Below are 19,170 nucleotides of genomic sequence, written 5' to 3'. Positions count from 1 at the left end.
TTGTATCTTCTCACTTGAGTAGTTTTGAGACCTAGGAAAATGATAAGCTCTCATTTGGATTGTATCCCGATGTTTGCATTGCTCGTTACAGCCTGGTGGGAACTGGTTACTGCAGTGACAGAAAGTAATCCTTATAATTATGCTTTTAAGTCTTTAATTAGAAGGTGTCCTTGTAAGCATTCCTCATTTTAACTACAGATCTAATAAAAATGGCATTTTTGAATTGTAGGATTGCACGAAATAGTAGAGCGCACCGGATTAATCTTTAAATTATATCTTGCTACACTGTTTAGTAACAAAAACATTTTAAGTTCTAATACCAACAGAACATAAAATTAACATTTTGCTACTGGGATAAATAGCAGGTACAGTATAACACAAGCGTTATTGCTCCAGACACCCAGTTTCTCAATATATGCAGATGCCTGAGTTCAATATTTTGGTTCAAGCTCCATATTGGTGGAATACGTTTCTCTTTTCTAAAACAATACAAAAAATTAAATTAATAAAACAAATTTATCGGGAATCATTAAAACCATCTCTTAGAGGATCCTTTTCTTGATGCCTGCAGAGAAACAAATGGAACAAGAAAGGAAGAGCCCTATGCTGCTAAATCATCTGAGCTGCCCTTTAGGCTTCCTTCAGATCATGCGCTTTCTCCACTTGGACCTGTTTCCCGTTCAAAATGCCATGAGTTGCACTACTTGTGTTGCAAGTAAAACACTGGGGCAACGGGCTGGTATGGAAATAGCCAGTGTAGTGCTGTTTACTTAACACAGGGAGAGAGCTTCAGCAGGGAAGAACTAGTGTCACCTCTGTCATTTGATGGACAGAATGTGGCTCTGCAGGCATAGTTGATAACAGGATTTGTGAACTGCACGTTCCTCTCTCCTCTCCTGCTTGTCTGAAGTTTTTCAAAGCCACCAAGGATATGATTGTACCTACCTGTCTTTAGTCTCAGAGGAGACATATTCAAATCTCTTCTGAGTTTTGAGACAATACATCCACAGATGGCATCATAAGACTCCAGGGTATGATAAATGGAGAGCAAAGCTTAACTAATGCTTGATTTAAAAACAAACAAACAAAAAACCTGAATAAGTTTTGCTGTGAACAGTTAGCAACAATTTTTCTCTCTTCTGGGTCTGTGTCATAGCTGAGAAATTCCAAGATATTGGTCAAGGAAACTACTGCCATGCTGTTACTCAAATGCAACTCATCTGCACTTTCCTGTTTTACATCTATTTGTAATGAAATTTCTTACAGGGGAGAACTTTTTCTTTCCTCTCTTCTTCCCTCTGTATGCTTTGATTTCAGTAGGAAAATTTCAGGCTTCCTGCAAGGTGTGAGATTAAGATATGAGGTAACTTGCTCAGTCAACCAACATAGTCAGCTCTAGGACCCTAAGACTTTGCTTTCCCCTTTATTTAACACGTATGAATACAAGTTACCTCTGTCCTGTGTGTTCTAACGAGCTATTTTCTCCAGCTTAACATGAAGATCAAGGAACAATTCCCAATGCCTTTACAGCTGTGAAACATCTCTGAGACCGCAGAAACAGTGCCACATTTAGAGGGTAAAAGTTAGATCCAGCGTGAAGAACCATGTAGCTCAGACTTTCAGCTGTTTTGTAGGAATACAACAAACTCCCTGCTGATCCTACTCCTCCACTGCACAGTCCCATTGCCCTGCTGCAAGGCTCCTGAAAACCCCTGTTACTCTTCACTGGTTCTATGACTTCTCCACTGCCCAGCCTGCCACCCCAGCTTGCTCAGCTCAACCCTCTGTCCCACTGCTGGGGATAGGCAGCAGAGGCTCTTCTGGGCCCGAAGACACTTTTCTGGCTCCTTCTTTGCCCCACTACTGCCCTGGTCCATCCCCAAACTGGTTACCGGTCAAACATCACTCCTGTTTCAGTTTCTGCCATAACACAGCAAATTGCTTTGGCCACTTATTGTCCCTACAGCAGTTTGTTTTCCTATACAGGCTCTGATATAAAGAAAAAAAATTACAAAACTATCAATAGAAATAATAACAGAGAAAAATTTAAATATCATCACATTTGCAGTACGGTTAATATGTTAGAGGGTTTGGTGACTAAATTACCTGAAAAAGCATCCCTGCCTGGGATGTTTTCTAGGGCCCTTTTTGCCTCTCAGCACTGGAACAGCAAGTCTTCTTTCTTGAAATATCTGTGGTATTGAATTATCTTTTGTTTCAGGAAACAAATTATCCATATTTGACTTGCCAAGGTGTCTCTCAAGTGGCCATGCCATGATTTCATTTCTCTTGTCTACTTTAGGAAAAGAAAGAAGGAAGCTCTGTCCTAGCTGTTCTACCAAATCCAAAGAGCTTGTGTTTCTTCCTGAAACAGGAAGTTTGCCAAATGTTTGCAAAAAAAAAAAAAAAATTTTCTAGGTCTTGATTTGAAAAACAGAAAATAGTTCAATTTTATGTTGTCAAATATTTACAATTGCATGAAGTAAAAAAATAACAAGAGCAAATATTCAGGTGTTTTCAAGTATGGAAAATGATGTCCTTTTGGTGGGAGCGGAATAAGACCCCACATCATAAGAAAATCTCAAAAGTTTTTCCCTGACCATAATGGTATTTTTCTGACTTTCCATATGATGGACTAAATATTGGAGAAATTCTTTGCACTATGAAATCCCAAGCTACTAAGAAGCAAAGAATATAATCTGTGATAGACAGAAGTTGTATCTTCTGTTTTACTTAAATAATGAGAAAGGGCAACTTAAAATGCAAACAAATTAATGGAGATGCCAAGAACCAACTACAGAGATGAAAGGCTCAATACAGATGAATATTTGAGCTCAGTTCACACTGTTGGACTATATAGCCACTTGAACTTTAAAGTAATTGCTACTAGCCTACCTGCCTGTACAATTTTCAGAAGGAGAATAAATCATACCAGTGAATTAATTTCTAAAGATTGCCTGCAATATCATTTGTAAGGACAAATTTGTCACTTTTCCTGACAGACATTTGCATTTCCTGATTAGTTTTTCCTTGTAGACCACTTAGTTGATAAAATCTTTGGACTGAACCCAGTTTACACAGTGAATTAAATAAAACAGTGCTGTTCTGTGTTACTTGTCAATATAAAATAGGCTTCACACCATGGTTGATAATCTGAGTAACTATAGTTACTGCAGTGACTTTTTAAAATACTTTGGAAATGGGTTTCCTTCGTGTTTTTGCATTTTCTGGCTGTGATCAATAAAAAATGCAGCTCCATTGCTACTTTTAGACTCATAACTATGCCCTTTATTCAGTCTTATTATCTGATAAGGCTGTTGGATATTTTCTTTGAAAGTTTTTTTTTAAAAACAAAACCTTAAGAGGATTCTCTATCTGTGTATATTTTAACAGTATTTTACAAAGTGGTGCAGTCCTATAAATTAATTCACACCAATTTTTTACAGCTTTTATTTCCCCTAATTGCTCCATATAAATGAAAATCAATGTTTACAAAATAGATAAAAACCACCTTTGGCTATCATTTATTAAAGAAATTGTGTCTGGTTAGTTTGTAGATCTTATTCCTTAAGCTACCTAGAAACCAAATTCACGTGGGCATTGAAGTTCAGGTCACCAGTGGCTTTCAGAGTTCGTCCCATCTTTTATACTTAACCATTGTTTGGTTATTGCATATTTTGCTGCAGTGTTCAGGAAAGGTGAATTTGTGTACTGAAACACCTTTCCTACCTTGAAATATCAGAGGAAAGACTTACCTCTGAATGCCATCACAAAGCCCCATTAGACCAGATTTTATTATTTTTTACTCAGCCCAAGAATGTAGCAGAAGACAGGGGCGTTATTGCTGTGTGTTTAGCAAGAGCTGTGAACACATCCAAGGCCAGAACCATTCATGTGATGACAGAAGAGGTGGAATGTCTTACATTTTGAGCTACCTACTTTATGAACAGTGGTGCTTTCAAGCAAATTGCAGTAGAAGCACATATGGAAGCTTTGCTTGCACTTTATTAATAGTGTTCACCACTAGGCTTTATTCTTTCTTTCAACAGAGGACAGTTATGGGATGGATGGGAAGGCTAACCTGCCCAGTTTCACTGGCGACATTGACTGGCAAGGACTGGAAGACTTGTACAGTGTGAATGAAAGTGTATATGAATACAGATACAACTTTAGACTTAGTCTGGCTGACTGGACTAATTACTTGAAGGATGTAGATAGAATGTTTGCACTGCTGAACAGTTACTACCAGCAAAATCAAACAGACAAGGATAATACTGCTCGAAGCAACAGGAATGGGAACGAATCATCCACACCTTTTACCTTGGTGGAAATGACTTCTGCTGAAGAATCGAGCGGCCTGACTGCAGAAGAGTTGCAGCTGATTGTGCCAACGGACTTTGCAGCCCTTGCTTTGAGCACAGTGACTTTAAGTCAGGAGAGGAAACTTGAATTAAACAATGATATTCCTGAGAAAAGTAGTTTGACTGACGCACACTGGAAAAATAGTCATCAAGCTGAAAAATGGATGGAGGATAAAGAATCGGACCGTTTTGATATGGATTTCAGTGGAAATGGTTTGATAGAGTTAGAGTCCCGTCACACCTTCATGCTACAGCCCATCAGCATTCCTCAAAAAGACGCTCATCAGGATAGTGACACTGTGGAAGATATATTTGAGGATCAAATGTATCTTCCCATGAGGTCTGATGAACCCCTCGTTCATCAGGCTGTAAACATATCCATTAGGGATTCACCTATCAGTACCCAGAAAGCAGGAACTTTCTTAAAAAAAACAGAACAGAGTCTTTCAGGAGAAAGTTCACAAATCCTAAATGTAGAAGGCAGTGCCTCAGCTCCACTCTCCTTGGATTAGATCCAGTTGTAAACCATTAAATAAGTTCTCCTTTTTCTTATTAGCAAACTAATAAAGGTAATCATGACAACTGACATTCCATGTTTATTGTAGATACATTTTGCAGCTAAATTGAGCCCAGTTCAGTATTTGTCTGTGTGCATTTTCTTTTATTTACATGCACATACTTTCACTATAATTCTCCCCACTGGGAAGCAAGATTTCCAGTTTTTCATTAAAAGAAACAGTGTTAACTTTGAAACGGGAAAGGTAAAAATTATTTCTTTGAAGAGGATGTCCAGTTACTTTCTCTATTTCCAAATGATCCCACGAGTGTTTCATTTCACCCAATATGCCTGCAGAATGTCTTTCTCATCAATTACTTTAACCACTGGCAATTCTTACTGTCACACTTTCAAGTAAAATGCACTTTTAAAATCTGTATGCCATACCATTTATGAATCTATACCTTACAGGTTCTTAGTTTGCTCATCGTTTCATGAAATTGTGAAACCAATAAATAGATTGACAGGAAAGAGGTATACAGCATGGATTGAGGAAACAGACTCTTTGAGTATTATTTTAGCAAAAATATTGCATGTTTTTGTTACTTTAAATAAATTTACTCTCAGAAAGGTATGGCTAATGATTGTTAACTGTAGGATTTGTTTAAATTGGATTGTTTCCCTATATGTTGATACTGTCAGTATTAAAATTCCATTAATTTTTTTGACTTTTTTTTTTTTTTGCTGATACTGGTAAAAAGGGTTACATCAATAGATAAATACTTTTATCACCCCACCTGATTTTTATTATTCTGAACAATATCTTGAAAGCATTATCATTTTGAGTCTTAAATTCTTTCTTTGTTTTGAACAGGCATAAAAGGGAATGATAAAATCATGTTAGATTTCCATTAATTTAGGTACAAGAGGCACACGAGGCTAAAAAATAGTAGTTTAGATAATTTTTCTTGTATTCTAAATTTTTTCTTGAACTTTACCAAACATTAAATTTTATGAAGTATAATATCAAAATGGCTTTGAAAATCTGTATTACTCAAAACTTAATATTTTCCCTTGTTTTTTTATAAATTTCTAAATAATTAGCACAACAACAACAACAGAGAATTACCTCAAAAGATGTAATTCCATAGTGTCCAACTCACGGGTGTTTCCTATCTCTTACATGTTATTTAGTGTAGTGAGTATTTTTTGGCTATTGCAAGCACTGCAGGTTAAACTTACATTCATTACATTGTATTTTAAGTTGAAACTTTTAAAAAGGAGATTCTTTTAGTAGGATTAATAATTTTAAGAAGCAGTCTTTTTGATGGACTCTGTAAATATGTTAAAATTACTAGTTCTTTATCTGATGTATGTGTCATGGGCTGATTGATAGAAAAACATATTTATGGTCATGAATGACGCTATTTGTACATAGGTTTTAAGTTACTAGGATATAAACTGTGTTTTTAAATCTTGTATAATATTTCTGTGATACTTTTATAGTACAATTCTGGCTTCGGGAAAGTCTAGAAGCAATATTTCTTGAAATAAAAAGTGTTTTACTTTACCTGCTTCAGAGAGGTCCAGATGATCCAATTTTCTTCCTAAATAAGTTTTATTTTAAAAGTATGTTAACAGTTCGAGTTTTAAGAATCCATCCACATTTAAAGCAACGGGTAACAAAATAACACACAACATTCTGTTAGCTATAAATTATTCCTGGAGATGTGAATAATATATATTTCTTTGTTTAAGACATGCTGTGACTTTATTTTTTTTTAATTCCAAACTCATCTGGTCCTTTCTTCCTGGAAGTCAATGCACCGAGCTGCACAACCAGCAGTTCCCAGAAGTCAGGCAACATTACATAAAGCCATGTCCTGCTTTGCTGCTTTCTCTCCTCCCTGCAGAGTTGTCCCTGTGCCAGCAAAGCACAGTAGACAGGACACACAGAGCTTAGCAAGAGTGGATCACAGATCTTTAGCCAGGAGGAGTGTCTCTTTGTACAAGAGTCATCACAAAAAAGAATTTAGGTTTCAAGGTAAACTCCCTCTTACTTGCACTCTGTGTTTGTTTGACAGGCTGTGAAAAAGATTAGCTTCATACCCAAACTCAGCCTCTGAATCTGTGCTTCTTGAACTCTTCTTTCTTTTACACAGTCCTTGGACACTGATGCTCCTTGCCAATGTGAAGTGACAGATGAAGTTTGTGGGAATCAGGAAAAGGGGTGAACCTAAGTGTTCAAAAAGCAGTCACTGCAGTGCCAGATAGACCCTGAGAGATGTCTGCCCTGGTAGCACACTGGGAAGTACAGGATGTATTTCAAAACAGGGTGCAGAGTAGGCTGCACCAGTGAGTTTGGGAGGACTTGAAGGACAAAGGCAAATTGAAGCAAGGTCCCATTTCCTATCTTTTGCAGGGAATTATCCAGCACCAACAATGTGCCCTACGTTCTTTGGAAGAGCTCTTTTAAAGAACCAAGCAAGATGCTTTCTTCTCTCTTAATGCTTAGGTAGAGATAAAGAAGGGAATGGTGCAATAGTGTGGTCCACCCATTCACTTGTCCTTCCTTCTTACCTAAGAGCTTGAAGTACTCACTTAGGAAATGGAAACTTGTAGGACAGTGCTCAGTCTTCTAAACTATCAGAAGCTTAGACAGTGCCCTATCTTCTAAACTAGGTGGGAGCCTTTTTTACAGCTGTCTTACAGGAGTGTGGAGGAAAGAAAGCATAAAACACTCATTCTGTAGCCAAGAGGTACAGAGAGCAACGAATTCTGATCCTTGCTCTCTTGGAAATATGCATCAAATATAAAATGAGGTCAAGTTAGAGAGGGCAAAATCTGTCGTATCCTTAAGTATGCATCCTAAGCAGTGTATTGCTTTCTGAATATCTTTTGCATTTCTTCCTGTACAGTACTTCTTGTCCCATAGTTGAAGAGTTGAGTCCATGAGCAGCACATGGTATCACTGTCAGGAAGCTTTTACAGGCATTAAGCAGTTGCAGTCTCAGGAACAAAACAAGTGCCTAAATCTGACTTCATCCGCAAGCACTCAAGGCAAGGGGAGGGTTGAGAGGAGGATGTTCTTGGCTTTTTCTGATCTGCAGAGCAGTGGCAGGTGTGTCTATGTGTCTGTTCTGTTCATTACTTTCTGAAGAGTGCCTGGAGCTGAAGAACTTTTAAGGCTTGCACATCTTTGGGACGTACCAATGTTATGTGAAAAGTTTCTCCTAGAAATTAAAATAGAGTAGCCAGTATTGTCCTCACACCCTTGGGCAGCGTGAGATACTTTCTGAGACCTAGCAACTGAACCCTGAAGAAAACCAAAGATGTACAGTGCTTCTTTTCCAGAACTACAGACTAAGAATTACAGAATGGTTTGGGTCAGAAGGAGCCTTAAAAATCATCTAATTCCAGCCTCCCACCATGGGCAGGGACATAACTTAAGAGCTGTTGTTGGCAAGTAAATCCTGTTGTTCCTGAGGTGTTAACGCACTCTAACAGTTGGGGGAAAAAAAACAAAAACAAAAGCAAAAAAACATTTGGATCAGAACATTGTTCTGGAGTTCAGCCACCTCTAGGTTTTTGTGACAGTTAAGGTTTTTTCAGAGTTCAGGTCTGAGCATAGACCACCCCCACTCTCCCCACTAAAATCCCTTTAGATGCCTGCAGCTATCTATAGTGGAAGTCATGCAAGCACAGTGGGAGGATCTGTGTGTAAAACAGTCAAGGCTGAGAAGGCAAGAATTGCAACAGCCCTGTTCTGGGAGGATCTGCCCAGGCCTAGACTTGAGGTCTGAGCACCTGTGGATGGCTGGTGTCTGGTAGGTGTGATGCTGTCACAAAACATCCTTTACTTTCAGCAAAAAACAGTCCTGTTTATGTGCTCTGACACCATTTTGCAGTGAAACCTGATATGTAGTAAATGGGGTACAAGCCAAAGAGTCATTTCGGAAACAGATGTGTTTCTGTCCCCTGAGGGGACACAGTCACAGCCTGAGCTACCTGGGGGCTGCCTAGGGTTACTTTACACCCTTTCGGGCAGCAGGTGTCAGTGCAGAGCCACACAACAAGCGCCTATCCTTGAGCCCTGCACCCACCGCTTGTGCTTCCAGCCGCTGCTAAGTGGGTTATCTAATCGGTTTTCAAACAGCAACGCTACCGTGATGTGCTACAAATCTACCTGCTTCATCCATAGCACACTCCTTGGTTTAACAGTTCTGGTCTGGGACACTAGTGACATCCAGGGGGATCTGCAAGATGCTTTTTTGTGTGGTTAGATATATTGGAAATGAAAATGTGCAAGTCATACTTTGAACAGGAACATCAGAGAGGATCTGGACCCTGTAGATTTCTGTGCTGTCAATGAAACAGTAGCTTCTTCCCGACTAAGCACAACAGCTGAAGCTGCGGGGTTGGCTGAGGGCTTGAATCTGGTAGGTGCTGGGCACATCACCACAGTTTGTGACTGTGGTCTGAAAGCAAATGGCTTTAGATACCTCAGAAAGACAAGCCATATCCTGAATCAATGCAAATTCAGCTGTCCCGTTGCAGCAAAGTTTTTGCTCATTGTTTGGTCATTGCTGGGGTGTGGTGGCTCACAGTATTCACAGTACACTGAATAGTGAAGAAGTTTCATAGAAACAAGCCCCAGCTCACCCAGCTGTGAAACCTACTACAGGTCAAAAAACTGTAAGTATGAAGATTCAATAATGAAATATGTCTAGAAAAATACATTTAACTTCAACTTGCTGTTCTTTTGATCTTGAAAGACCAGGCCACCTTGGGACAGAATTGCCAACCATGGATACACCTATACTTTTAAATTAAAGTAAGTCCAGAGAATAGAAAACCTAGCTCTGAAGCCAAACTGTATGAGCAAGGTCATATCCACACTGCTAAGCCAGGCTGGCCCCATCAACATGTAGCTCTTAGCCCTGGGTCTCCCCTTGGCTCTGTGCTGATGTTCCTGTGGACCCAAAATATAATTTCCATTTGTTTTCATTTTTAAATGTTTGCAGTAATACAAGGCCTGTATTGCAACCCCTAGAGCTCCTACAGGGTGGGAGCAGAGCTCCTACAGCTCCTATTGCACGGTGTGCTGCTGTCCCTGAGGTGCGGCACGGGGACATGGGGGTCACTGACACACAGCCTGCAGTGTTGGGTGGCTGCAGAGGTGGGGGGAAACCAAACCTGGCTCAGCTCCCATGAGTGGGAGCTCTCTGCAGTACAGCCAGTCCCCACAAACCACATAAAGGCACTTTGTTGGTGTGGCCCAAATCGAGAGCCAAGGAGTGAACTCAGCAGTCAGCAGAGTGGACATCAGGAGTCCAATCCTTGGGTTCATGCCCCGGCCCTCTTTTATCGAGCAGCGTAGATGCACATAGTCTTGCACTCTATGTATTTTTTCCAACTGCCAATATCTATTTCAAATTTGTATTTCTTAGCATATAACTAACATGAATCAAATTTATGGCTAGACAAAATGGTGGAATTTTACAATTTAATTCAGCGCAATCAATGCTTAGTTGTGACTTGGTGGTCATTGAATTCAGTGGAAAGATTTTTTGTCTGACAATGTACTAAAAGACCAAATACTTCATCACCGCATCCACAGTGATTACACAGTTACCCATGTACATTTTTTTCTTGCCTTCTTTTTTTTTGTTCGAAATAAAACACACATGATATGCTATTTTTTATTTCCAATTATCAAGTATTCAAGAGTTTGTTTTGTAAACACATGTTTACAACAGATGCTGACAGTAGATTTCATTAAGTCATGGGTTATACAGCTACAAAATTATTCTAAGCTCTGCTGAGAAATAAATATCAATTAAAAAAAACCCAAACCATACAGAAGCTTAAAGTATGCAAAAAAACCAGCATAAACCAATTATTCTCTTTTTACCACAGCACAGCACACACACACTCATACGGTCAGACATACCCTACAAATTTCCCTAATACTCTACACATTTGCTTAATAATGAGTTTTTTAAAAACTAACCAGTTACAGGCAGTGTGCCCACTCCATGCTCTTAAGATACTACCCAGACTGTTGCTCTTCTGCTTAAGTCATTTGGTAGAGGTATGCACTGCAGCCAAGGGCAAAACTTCCATGTGCTCAACTGGGGAAAAGGACAGGTCTTCTTTTGAGGAAAGCCTTCACTTAACCATGGATCTCACTGACACAAAATTATTTTCTTCTTTTTTTTTATTGAAACTCAGCTCTGGATCATTTTGTACTTCTTGTTTGTTTGTTTTATTTTGAAACTTCCCTCCACAATTTCAAATACAGAGTTTGTTACAGAGGTAAAATTTCTGGCTTGTCAGCCAGAAGTGTAATTAGTGCTATTAGTGCTCTTAGTGCTATTTAGGATACAGATACCTGTTCTGCATGAGTAGTCCAGGCACAATAACACAAAATAATTGCAATTCAAAATGGGAGGGAAAAAATTTTGTGTTCAAGATTTTAAGCCCCCAACCATCTCTTTTAAATCGTAGCTCACCTTAAAGTCAACCAGATTTGGCCTTTTCCCATTGCTAGAGATAGAATTTACTCTTATTCTACCCCTCCTTTCTGGTATGCCATGAAAGAACATTCATATTTCAGATCTGAATCCTCATTTTAATTCAAACCCTTACTAACATTGCTTGGTTAAGGGGTGCCAGAATTTAGCCTAGTGTTTCTTGCCATTACTACAGAATTTATATTTAGCCTTTGCTTAAGCAAAGCAACTAAATACAGTAATATGCTACAGCAGGATGAATACATTCTACATAGATTTCTGTGGCCTGTATAGCTTTTACCTTAGCTATTTAGTGCTGGGCCAAATCCTACACTGCCTCCTGAAATTACTCTCCCACAGAAGAGCTAGGTAGGAATTGGCCCACCAGGAATTACAAACACTGTCTTTGCTGGAATAGTCCAGACTTTAAGAACAAAAACACATGCAGTTGCATCACTGACATGCCTTGAATATGTCATTTAAGTCATAGCGAATACATCATAAAATACTTCAGTACCTATTAGCACCACAGTGTTGTTTAGTCATTTGTCCAAAGATTATCAAGCTGTCTTTACCCTTCTCAAGGTGAACAATGTTTTGGATGCTTTTTGTAGCCCTTCATGAATTCCACAGCTTTTCACCTATTCTATATAACGAACAAAACACTGTTACAGAATAACATTGTGACAACTGGTTTGAGATTGAAAAACTAAGAGAATATAGTACACACAACAGGTAATGCAATAATTAGAACAGTAGAATGGAACCCGGATAAATAAGCATCTATTTTGTAACACTTGAAATCAAGAAAACTTTGGAGCTACTTTGAAATTGCAGAGCTACTTCTGTGTTTAAAAAGGCTGTAATAATAGAAAAGAAAAAGCGTATCTTAAGGACTGGAGGGGCGACTGCTAAAAACCGCAGGCGTTATCTGTAGTTTAATGTAATGGATATGGCTACAGGATATGGGTAACTCTGTGACAATGTTTACATGTAACCTTTCTGAATTGTTATTTGTAAAATGAGATGGTAAAAGAAAAAAAGAAAGCCCTAATTCTCTACCAAAGAACAAGTCTACCACCATTATATTGACTGCCCATCTTCTAAGCACTTTAAAGTCATAAAAGTGTCCATAAATTCAAGTCCAGTATGTGAAGAACCTGAAATGTGTTGATACAGGTTTAATCTACAAGGGGCAAACACTCTGTCCAAAGCAACTGTGATTCAGATTGCAGTCCAGGTAAATCTCTGTTACCAGGTATTTTAAGCCCTTGGAAAGCAACCACAGCTGGATGGATTCAGCTGGGGGAACCCAGATACTGAAGCAATGCAGCATGGCATCTCCTATGCCATTATAAAAGACACATTATTGAGAAAACAGAAAAGGATAAACTTATTTAGGAAGTTTTTTGTATTTGATCTCTGAAAATAGTAGTAGTAACCAGTGAATAGAATATAAAAGCTAAACAAGCACTTGCTAAAGCTCCAACTTGTTAAATTCCAACTGAAAGTATGGCCCAGTTTTTCAGCCTCAACATTGGACTGATGAGGCTGAGAATCTGGCTCCAAAACAGCAGTAAGACACTTTGGACCTATTTATTTATCTTCAGTTTTATGTCAATAGAACACCATGAAGAGCTGTGGTATTACACACACAGGAAGTGTAGTAAGGCAGTAATTATTCAGGCCTTTTGGGGCAAAATCCCAAAAGAACAGTACAGTAGGTGCTGACCCCTCTCCCAGACATGCTCTCTGGAGTTACACTGAGCAGGCAGTGCTCTGCTCCATTTGTGCGGGATATTGAAAATCTGTCACCTCAACTTCTAGGTCCAAATTCTATGAAAGGGCACAATTCAAACTTACAGCATCACTTGAGAAATTTCATTGGCTCTAAGGTCAGAAAGATGCCCTTATTTAATCTATCTCCCCATGTAACACACAGGTTTTCAGCCGGATATTCATAAAATAAGTGACTGGCTGGAAGAACTAGAATGTATCTTAGAGCATGTCCACAAAATATTTTTAATTTGAATTCTACTTGAAAATTAAAACTTTCCTCCATTGCCAGATATATAAGTAGCCACACAGTGAATGCCACAGGAGAGTACTCAAGTGCTACTTTGTGCTGTTCTGGTTACAATTATCACTAAATCCATGGGGAAAAAGCTCATCATGGAAATTACTCTTTGGGTAAAGGAATTCCTTTTTTAATGCAGATGGGACTCAGTCCCATACTTACATATATGCATCATTTTTAAGTGCATTACTTAACTATATAAATTTACATACATATTAAAGTGTTCTGCTGGATCAGAGCCATAATGAATTAATGGTTAATACTACAAATTAATAAGCTATATTAAAAACCCCCAAACAAAGATATTTTTGAAAACAGTATACTCAAGTGTTTGTAACTAGTTAAGAGCCTTTCAAACTTACATTTCTAATACCTAGTAGGAGATCTGTGTCCCTACTCTGCTTACATAACAGCAAGTTCTGAGAAACTGCATGTTACTACACATACTTTTAAAGATACACAGGCTGTCCAAAGAACTAAAAGTTTCCAAATAAATATAAATTGCACCATAATATTCAACGTTTCTTGCAGCTGCTCACACTGTACTGAAAGGATCTAAAATGTCACCAGTTCCAAATTATACCCTATGATATCCAGTATGCTCATGGAGAAGAAGGGGAACCAAAACCACAGCGCTTTTGCCTAAAACAGGAAACACAGAGAGTCCCACTTTCCAGATTATTCCAGACACACAGAGATCTAGGAACCATCTCTGGAGGGTGCTGCACTCTTGAGCACCCAAGGCCATGGCTACACAATTAACATTCTGAAGTTTTCTCCTTTTTGAGGAAACAAGGATGAATGGGAGGCTATGCAGGGATGATTGCCTGTTCAGTCAAGTCCATATATTTGGGCTACTTCTCCTCTCATGTTCCTCACTCTAAATCAGGAATAAGTGGGGTAAGAGGAAATTAGTCTGTTCCTGTGAGGGCATGATGGCACTTTGTGGACTTGTAGTAAATCACCAGAAGTTGTTGCTCCATATTACCACTGGCTGGTTAAGTGCAGGTAGGTGACTTGGGTTTACTACCAACAGCAGCCTGTGGGTGAGCAGGACACCTGCTTTACCTTTTCTTGTGCTCGCTGCTACCAAACCTTATGTATTTTGGGGTAGAGAGGGAAGGTGGCGGAAATTAATGGAATTTTATATTCTGTGGTGAGAGGATTTCACAGTAGGAAGACAGCATGGGCCCCTTCACTGGATGACAGGCAAAGTTCTTTTTTAGTTACTGTGAAGTTGGTTTAGCACCACATGTCGATCATGTCTACTGCTAGGGAGGCACTCAACTTCTCTGGCAATTCTGCTTCCTTCAGCAATGACAACCTCAGAAAATAGTGTTTGTTCAGCAGGTCTCAGTCCATATTTCAGTCAATTACAATGTTGGAATTGACTTCTCTAGGAAGTTAATGTGTTTCCCCTACATGCCTTTATTGGTTTAGTTTAGACTGTTATAACTTACTCACAAATAAACCCTCCTTCAGGAATGAATCAAAAACTGGCCACAGTTTGGGTTTTCTTTCTTTCAGAGAATGCCAATTTAATTAACTGATTTTGTAGAAATTTATTCGAATTGTCAAAATTATCTATATCCAAAAATAGTAACAAATTTGTTTGAAAAGTAAAGAATTTTGTTTTGCATATAATTTTCAAAGAAAAAGTAAAAAACTATTGAAAGGCTTTTTCAGTATTTCCAAAGTTAACATCTTTTCTTCTACATTCCAGTTTCTCAGACATTTCAAAATATGAATCTTTTTAGAAGTTGAAGGGTCAGGATTTCCTAAAAAAATCAGTGGTCTCTATCCCAACAAGCTCTGAATTCCCTTGAAATAAACTCAGAAGCAGCAGCTGCAGATGTGTCACTTCTCTAATTCTTTGGCATCAGTGCCATTAGTTCCTGACAATCCTAATCTGCTCTCTCTTGTTATTCATGGAACAGAAGCACACCAGGCATGAAATAAAAAAGATCAGGATAAATGATTCATTTCTAGTCTTTTACAGTTCCCTAAGTGCTCTGTTTCTGAGGTATTTGAAAAGATTGTCACTCCTCACCTCACCCTATGATCATTAAAATGGGGAAGTGATTAAAATGGATGGGTGATGGGCTGCAATTACACTTCCTCCCACTACTTTGCCTCAAATTTTGTCATGGCAGGAAATTCCTGGTGCAACAAGCATCTGAGACTGGAACAGAAGGAAACATATCATCTATTCTGATCTCCTATAGCAAAAAAAGAAAATTATACCCAACACCTTTGAACCAAGGAAATTTATTTCTTCGGATAAGAAGTGTAGAAGCCAACATCTCAGGTGGCATGTGCTGACTGAGGATGCACACCTGGTGGCTGCATAAGAGACAAAAACATTTTCAGGCTTTACTCCAAAAACCTGTTAATATGGACAGAATAGTAGGAAATTATCAAAACAATATTCCTCTATGTTGTAATTCAGGGTAGAAAAATCTGAGTTTGCAGACAGAAAGAGTGAGAATTGTTACAAACTACATAAATGGACTAAGACATTCTGAAATAAGCAGCCACCATTTCAAGCAGGGCAAGCAGCCCTGTGGGTAGTCTTACGTGCTGCTCAAGAAGAACCAGGAGATGACAAAAGGCAGTCAGCAAAGGTGGAAAGGGAAACCTTCTCTTCCCAGGACAACTCAGTGGATGCCAAGGAGAGTATTGCCTTTAATTTCAAGGACTTGGTTCCGTACAATGTTTGATCAATTTACATATTATAAATTGGAAACTTAAATCAGGAATAACTCTGTTCAAAAATATGTAGAAATTATGCTCTATTTATTTTCACACAAGCTCTCTACATGGCAAAATCCAAACCTGACTATCACCGATTCATCTGTAAAGACTGCTTTTAATTTCCTACACTTCTAAGACTTCCCCTACAGGGTACAATACAGCTTTGACTTCCTGTTGTCCACCTGAAATCATTCTCTGCCCTTTGAGACATCATTAGTACATCATAAGCATGGTACTACAAAGCGTTCAGAACAAGAAATGAAATGCCAAGCACATTTGATTAGAAAGTCTCAGCGTCTGTCAGGGAGAAAACACACTACAGTAATTTGGAATAGCCTAAGGCCACAGCAGTTCTTGTGAGTCCACACTTGCTGATAATTTCTATTCTTAGCTCTTCTCCTGGAAGGCCAAAGGAGAGATAAACTTTGCCTTCCCAGAAGCTCTCAATGAAGTTGAGAAAAGGAAAGGCAGCCACATGTGGGACAAACCACAAAACCAGGACCTCCAGGCCTGTGCAACCAGCCTGCCCAGCACTGGGCAGCTGCAGGGGCAGAAGTGTGGCAGAAATGAAAGTGTCTGAGCTGGAACCCCCTCCCCAGCTGTCCTGGATGGCAGGGTGCAAAGTGCCCCAGTGGTGCCAGGAGAGGAGGGAGAGCCTCGTACCCAGCACCACGATGGGCAGGCTGCTCTCAGCTCTCTTGAAGGGTTTCTCTACTCACTCCTGCAGCAGGTGCAAACAGCACCAGCCTGAACTGTGTGCCACTGCTGCCTGCAAGGGACCTGTCAGGTCCCAGACTGCCACCCAGACACGAGACAAGGCCATTAGCTCCTTCTCGGGACTTTTCCACTGAAGCTGAATTATACACAAAATTCTGAAGGACAGCCAAACTCTTCCTATCAAGCTACAACTGGCTGTTTTTTTCTTCAGGAAAGTATGGATTTGGTGCTAGTAACAGCCACCCAAATAACATTACAGAAACATGCACATATCCACTCTGGTATGTGTGTATGATTCCTACATCTTAATGTTACTATAAATTAATACTGAAGTTTTTTACTTCAAGCATTACAGTTTCCTAGCCTGTGTACTTTGTGAAGAATGACTACATCCCATCAAATGAAAATTAATGCACATTTTGACAGGATAAAGATGTTACAACTCAACATTTGCAAACATTACCTGATGCATAATTCTTGTATGGCTTGACATGTTATTAACAGTACTTTAAACCTTATGTTATTATTTAATTTAATGATTATGTTTGAAAATAGCCCCTTTCAAATTCAATTGCAGTAATGTCTTTAAAAGCAAACTTTAAACTTATTTTGCTGCACATACAATTATCCAAATAAGTTGCATAGTTTAAATAAGTTCAGTTGTGCTTCATAGCAGAACTCACAGTAACTACTCTCTTAAAAATACAATTTGCGGATATGAAGTTGACAATACATTTAAGCATTCTTGTGAGTCTAGACATCAACAATATGAGTTTTTGTCAGTCTTCCACTGACTTCTGCTGTTCATAACACCTCATCTTTACAATGATATTAGATCAGAGCACGGACATCTAATGGACACATCTGAAATAATTACAAACACCATTTTTAAAACTCCATTGTTGGGAGGGGAGGAATAAGAACTTGGTTTGGTTTGAGGTATCCAGCCCTCAGGAACATACTGTGGTTGTTTGCATCAAGCTTTGTTGGTTTTATCACGTTACATTTAGATTAAAAATAGAAGGCACAGGTGTTTTACAAGGCGCCGTAATTAAGTCAACCAACAAAACTAAATATTACATTACCAAGCCAGGGGTCTATATCTCAGCAGTGACTTCTTCCAACACATTTTCATTTGAGGAATTTATTGCTTCTGAAAAAGGGCCGGGGTATGTCTGTTCTAAGCAGTTCATTCCTTGTGCCACATTGGTGTCTCCTCGGGAACTGAAGGTAGGGCAGGATCTAGTCCGTGCATAGTTTTGTTGGGGTCCAGCTTGTCCAACCATCTCACTCACAGTGTTCACCAGTGAAGCCCTCCATCTCTGTCTCTGCTGTTGTTCTTCTTTACACTTAATGGAATACCAGGCCAGGAAAATAAAAAGGAATCCCACGAACTTGAGAGCAGCTGCCAACCCAAAGTAGACAAAACGAAAGGAGGTGACATCGTATTCCCAGCAAGATCCTTGTACGCCGCAATCCTGTTGCCAAAGCATGCATGTGGTGTCAATAACAGCCCCAAAATAAATCGGAGTGGGAATGTAAGCTGAAATAAAAATAGCAAGAGAAATAATATGTGTTAGTACATTGTGGAAAACTTCTAAAGGAACTATATGCCTTAGCCAAACAGTGTAGGTCGAAAATTTTTGAGATTTCTACACTGCTGTTCTTACATGAAATGTAAAACACGGAAAACTGGTCAGCCAATCTTTGCACCAACACTGCTTTATACACATGAAACCTACCACAAATGGGAGAGAATTTAAACAAAGAAAACAATGCAGGAGCACCTTACAACAGGTACAGCTTCAATCTGCTGTCCCCAGATAGCTCTCGAACCAAGTGCGCCTCAAAGAAAATTCAGTTTTGCTCTCAGGAAGTAAAACATGGGAGAGGGTAAAATATATTACCTCTGTAGCATTACTTGCTGAACTTTCACTGCCTGTGAGCTGGGAAAGGTGCTGCTTTTAGATTAAGGAGAAAAAGCACCAAAGACCACAAAATTATTTTCTTACTGAAGATGGATGGAAGTGGTGAGAGCATTAAGATTTTCAATTTTCTTTTGAATAGATCTTCCTCAGAAACAGACCTTAACTTCTAAGGCAGCTAAAAATGCAGTCAGTCCACTGAATGTTCCTGCTTTCTCCAGAAATACAACACCTTTAAGACAAGATTGAAATTCCTTCCTCAAACAAAACTTCAGTTGCAGCTATATGGGCTTCTTCTTCTGTTCTCTTAGAATAGTCCTTGCTT

General features: G+C 39.1%; 2 protein-coding genes across 2 annotated transcripts in view; one reads left to right on the top strand and one right to left on the bottom strand.

Annotated features, from left to right (window-relative positions):
• SULF1 (sulfatase 1) overlaps positions 1-6,427 on the top strand; it is a 120,442-nt gene extending 114,015 nt beyond the window's left edge. The window contains exon 24 of the mRNA XM_032709352.1: positions 4,050-6,427. Within this exon, the coding sequence (XP_032565243.1) occupies positions 4,050-4,080 (31 nt within the window). The 3' untranslated portion in view covers positions 4,081-6,427. The remainder of the gene's footprint in view (positions 1-4,049) is intronic.
• Positions 6,428-10,545: 4,118 nt separating this feature from the next.
• The window catches only part of SLCO5A1 (solute carrier organic anion transporter family member 5A1), a 76,006-nt gene continuing 67,381 nt past the window's right edge, over positions 10,546-19,170 (bottom strand). Inside the window, exon 10 of the mRNA XM_032678237.1 lies at positions 10,546-18,463. Within this exon, the coding sequence (XP_032534128.1) occupies positions 18,018-18,463 (446 nt within the window). The 3' untranslated portion in view covers positions 10,546-18,017. The remainder of the gene's footprint in view (positions 18,464-19,170) is intronic.

The sequence above is a fragment of the Chiroxiphia lanceolata genome, chromosome 1 (assembly GCF_009829145.1).
Source record: "Chiroxiphia lanceolata isolate bChiLan1 chromosome 1, bChiLan1.pri, whole genome shotgun sequence".
Taxonomy (NCBI): domain Eukaryota; kingdom Metazoa; phylum Chordata; class Aves; order Passeriformes; family Pipridae; genus Chiroxiphia; species Chiroxiphia lanceolata.
Note: the sequence above shows the minus strand (reverse complement) of the source record. Positions and strands in the feature narration are given on the sequence as shown.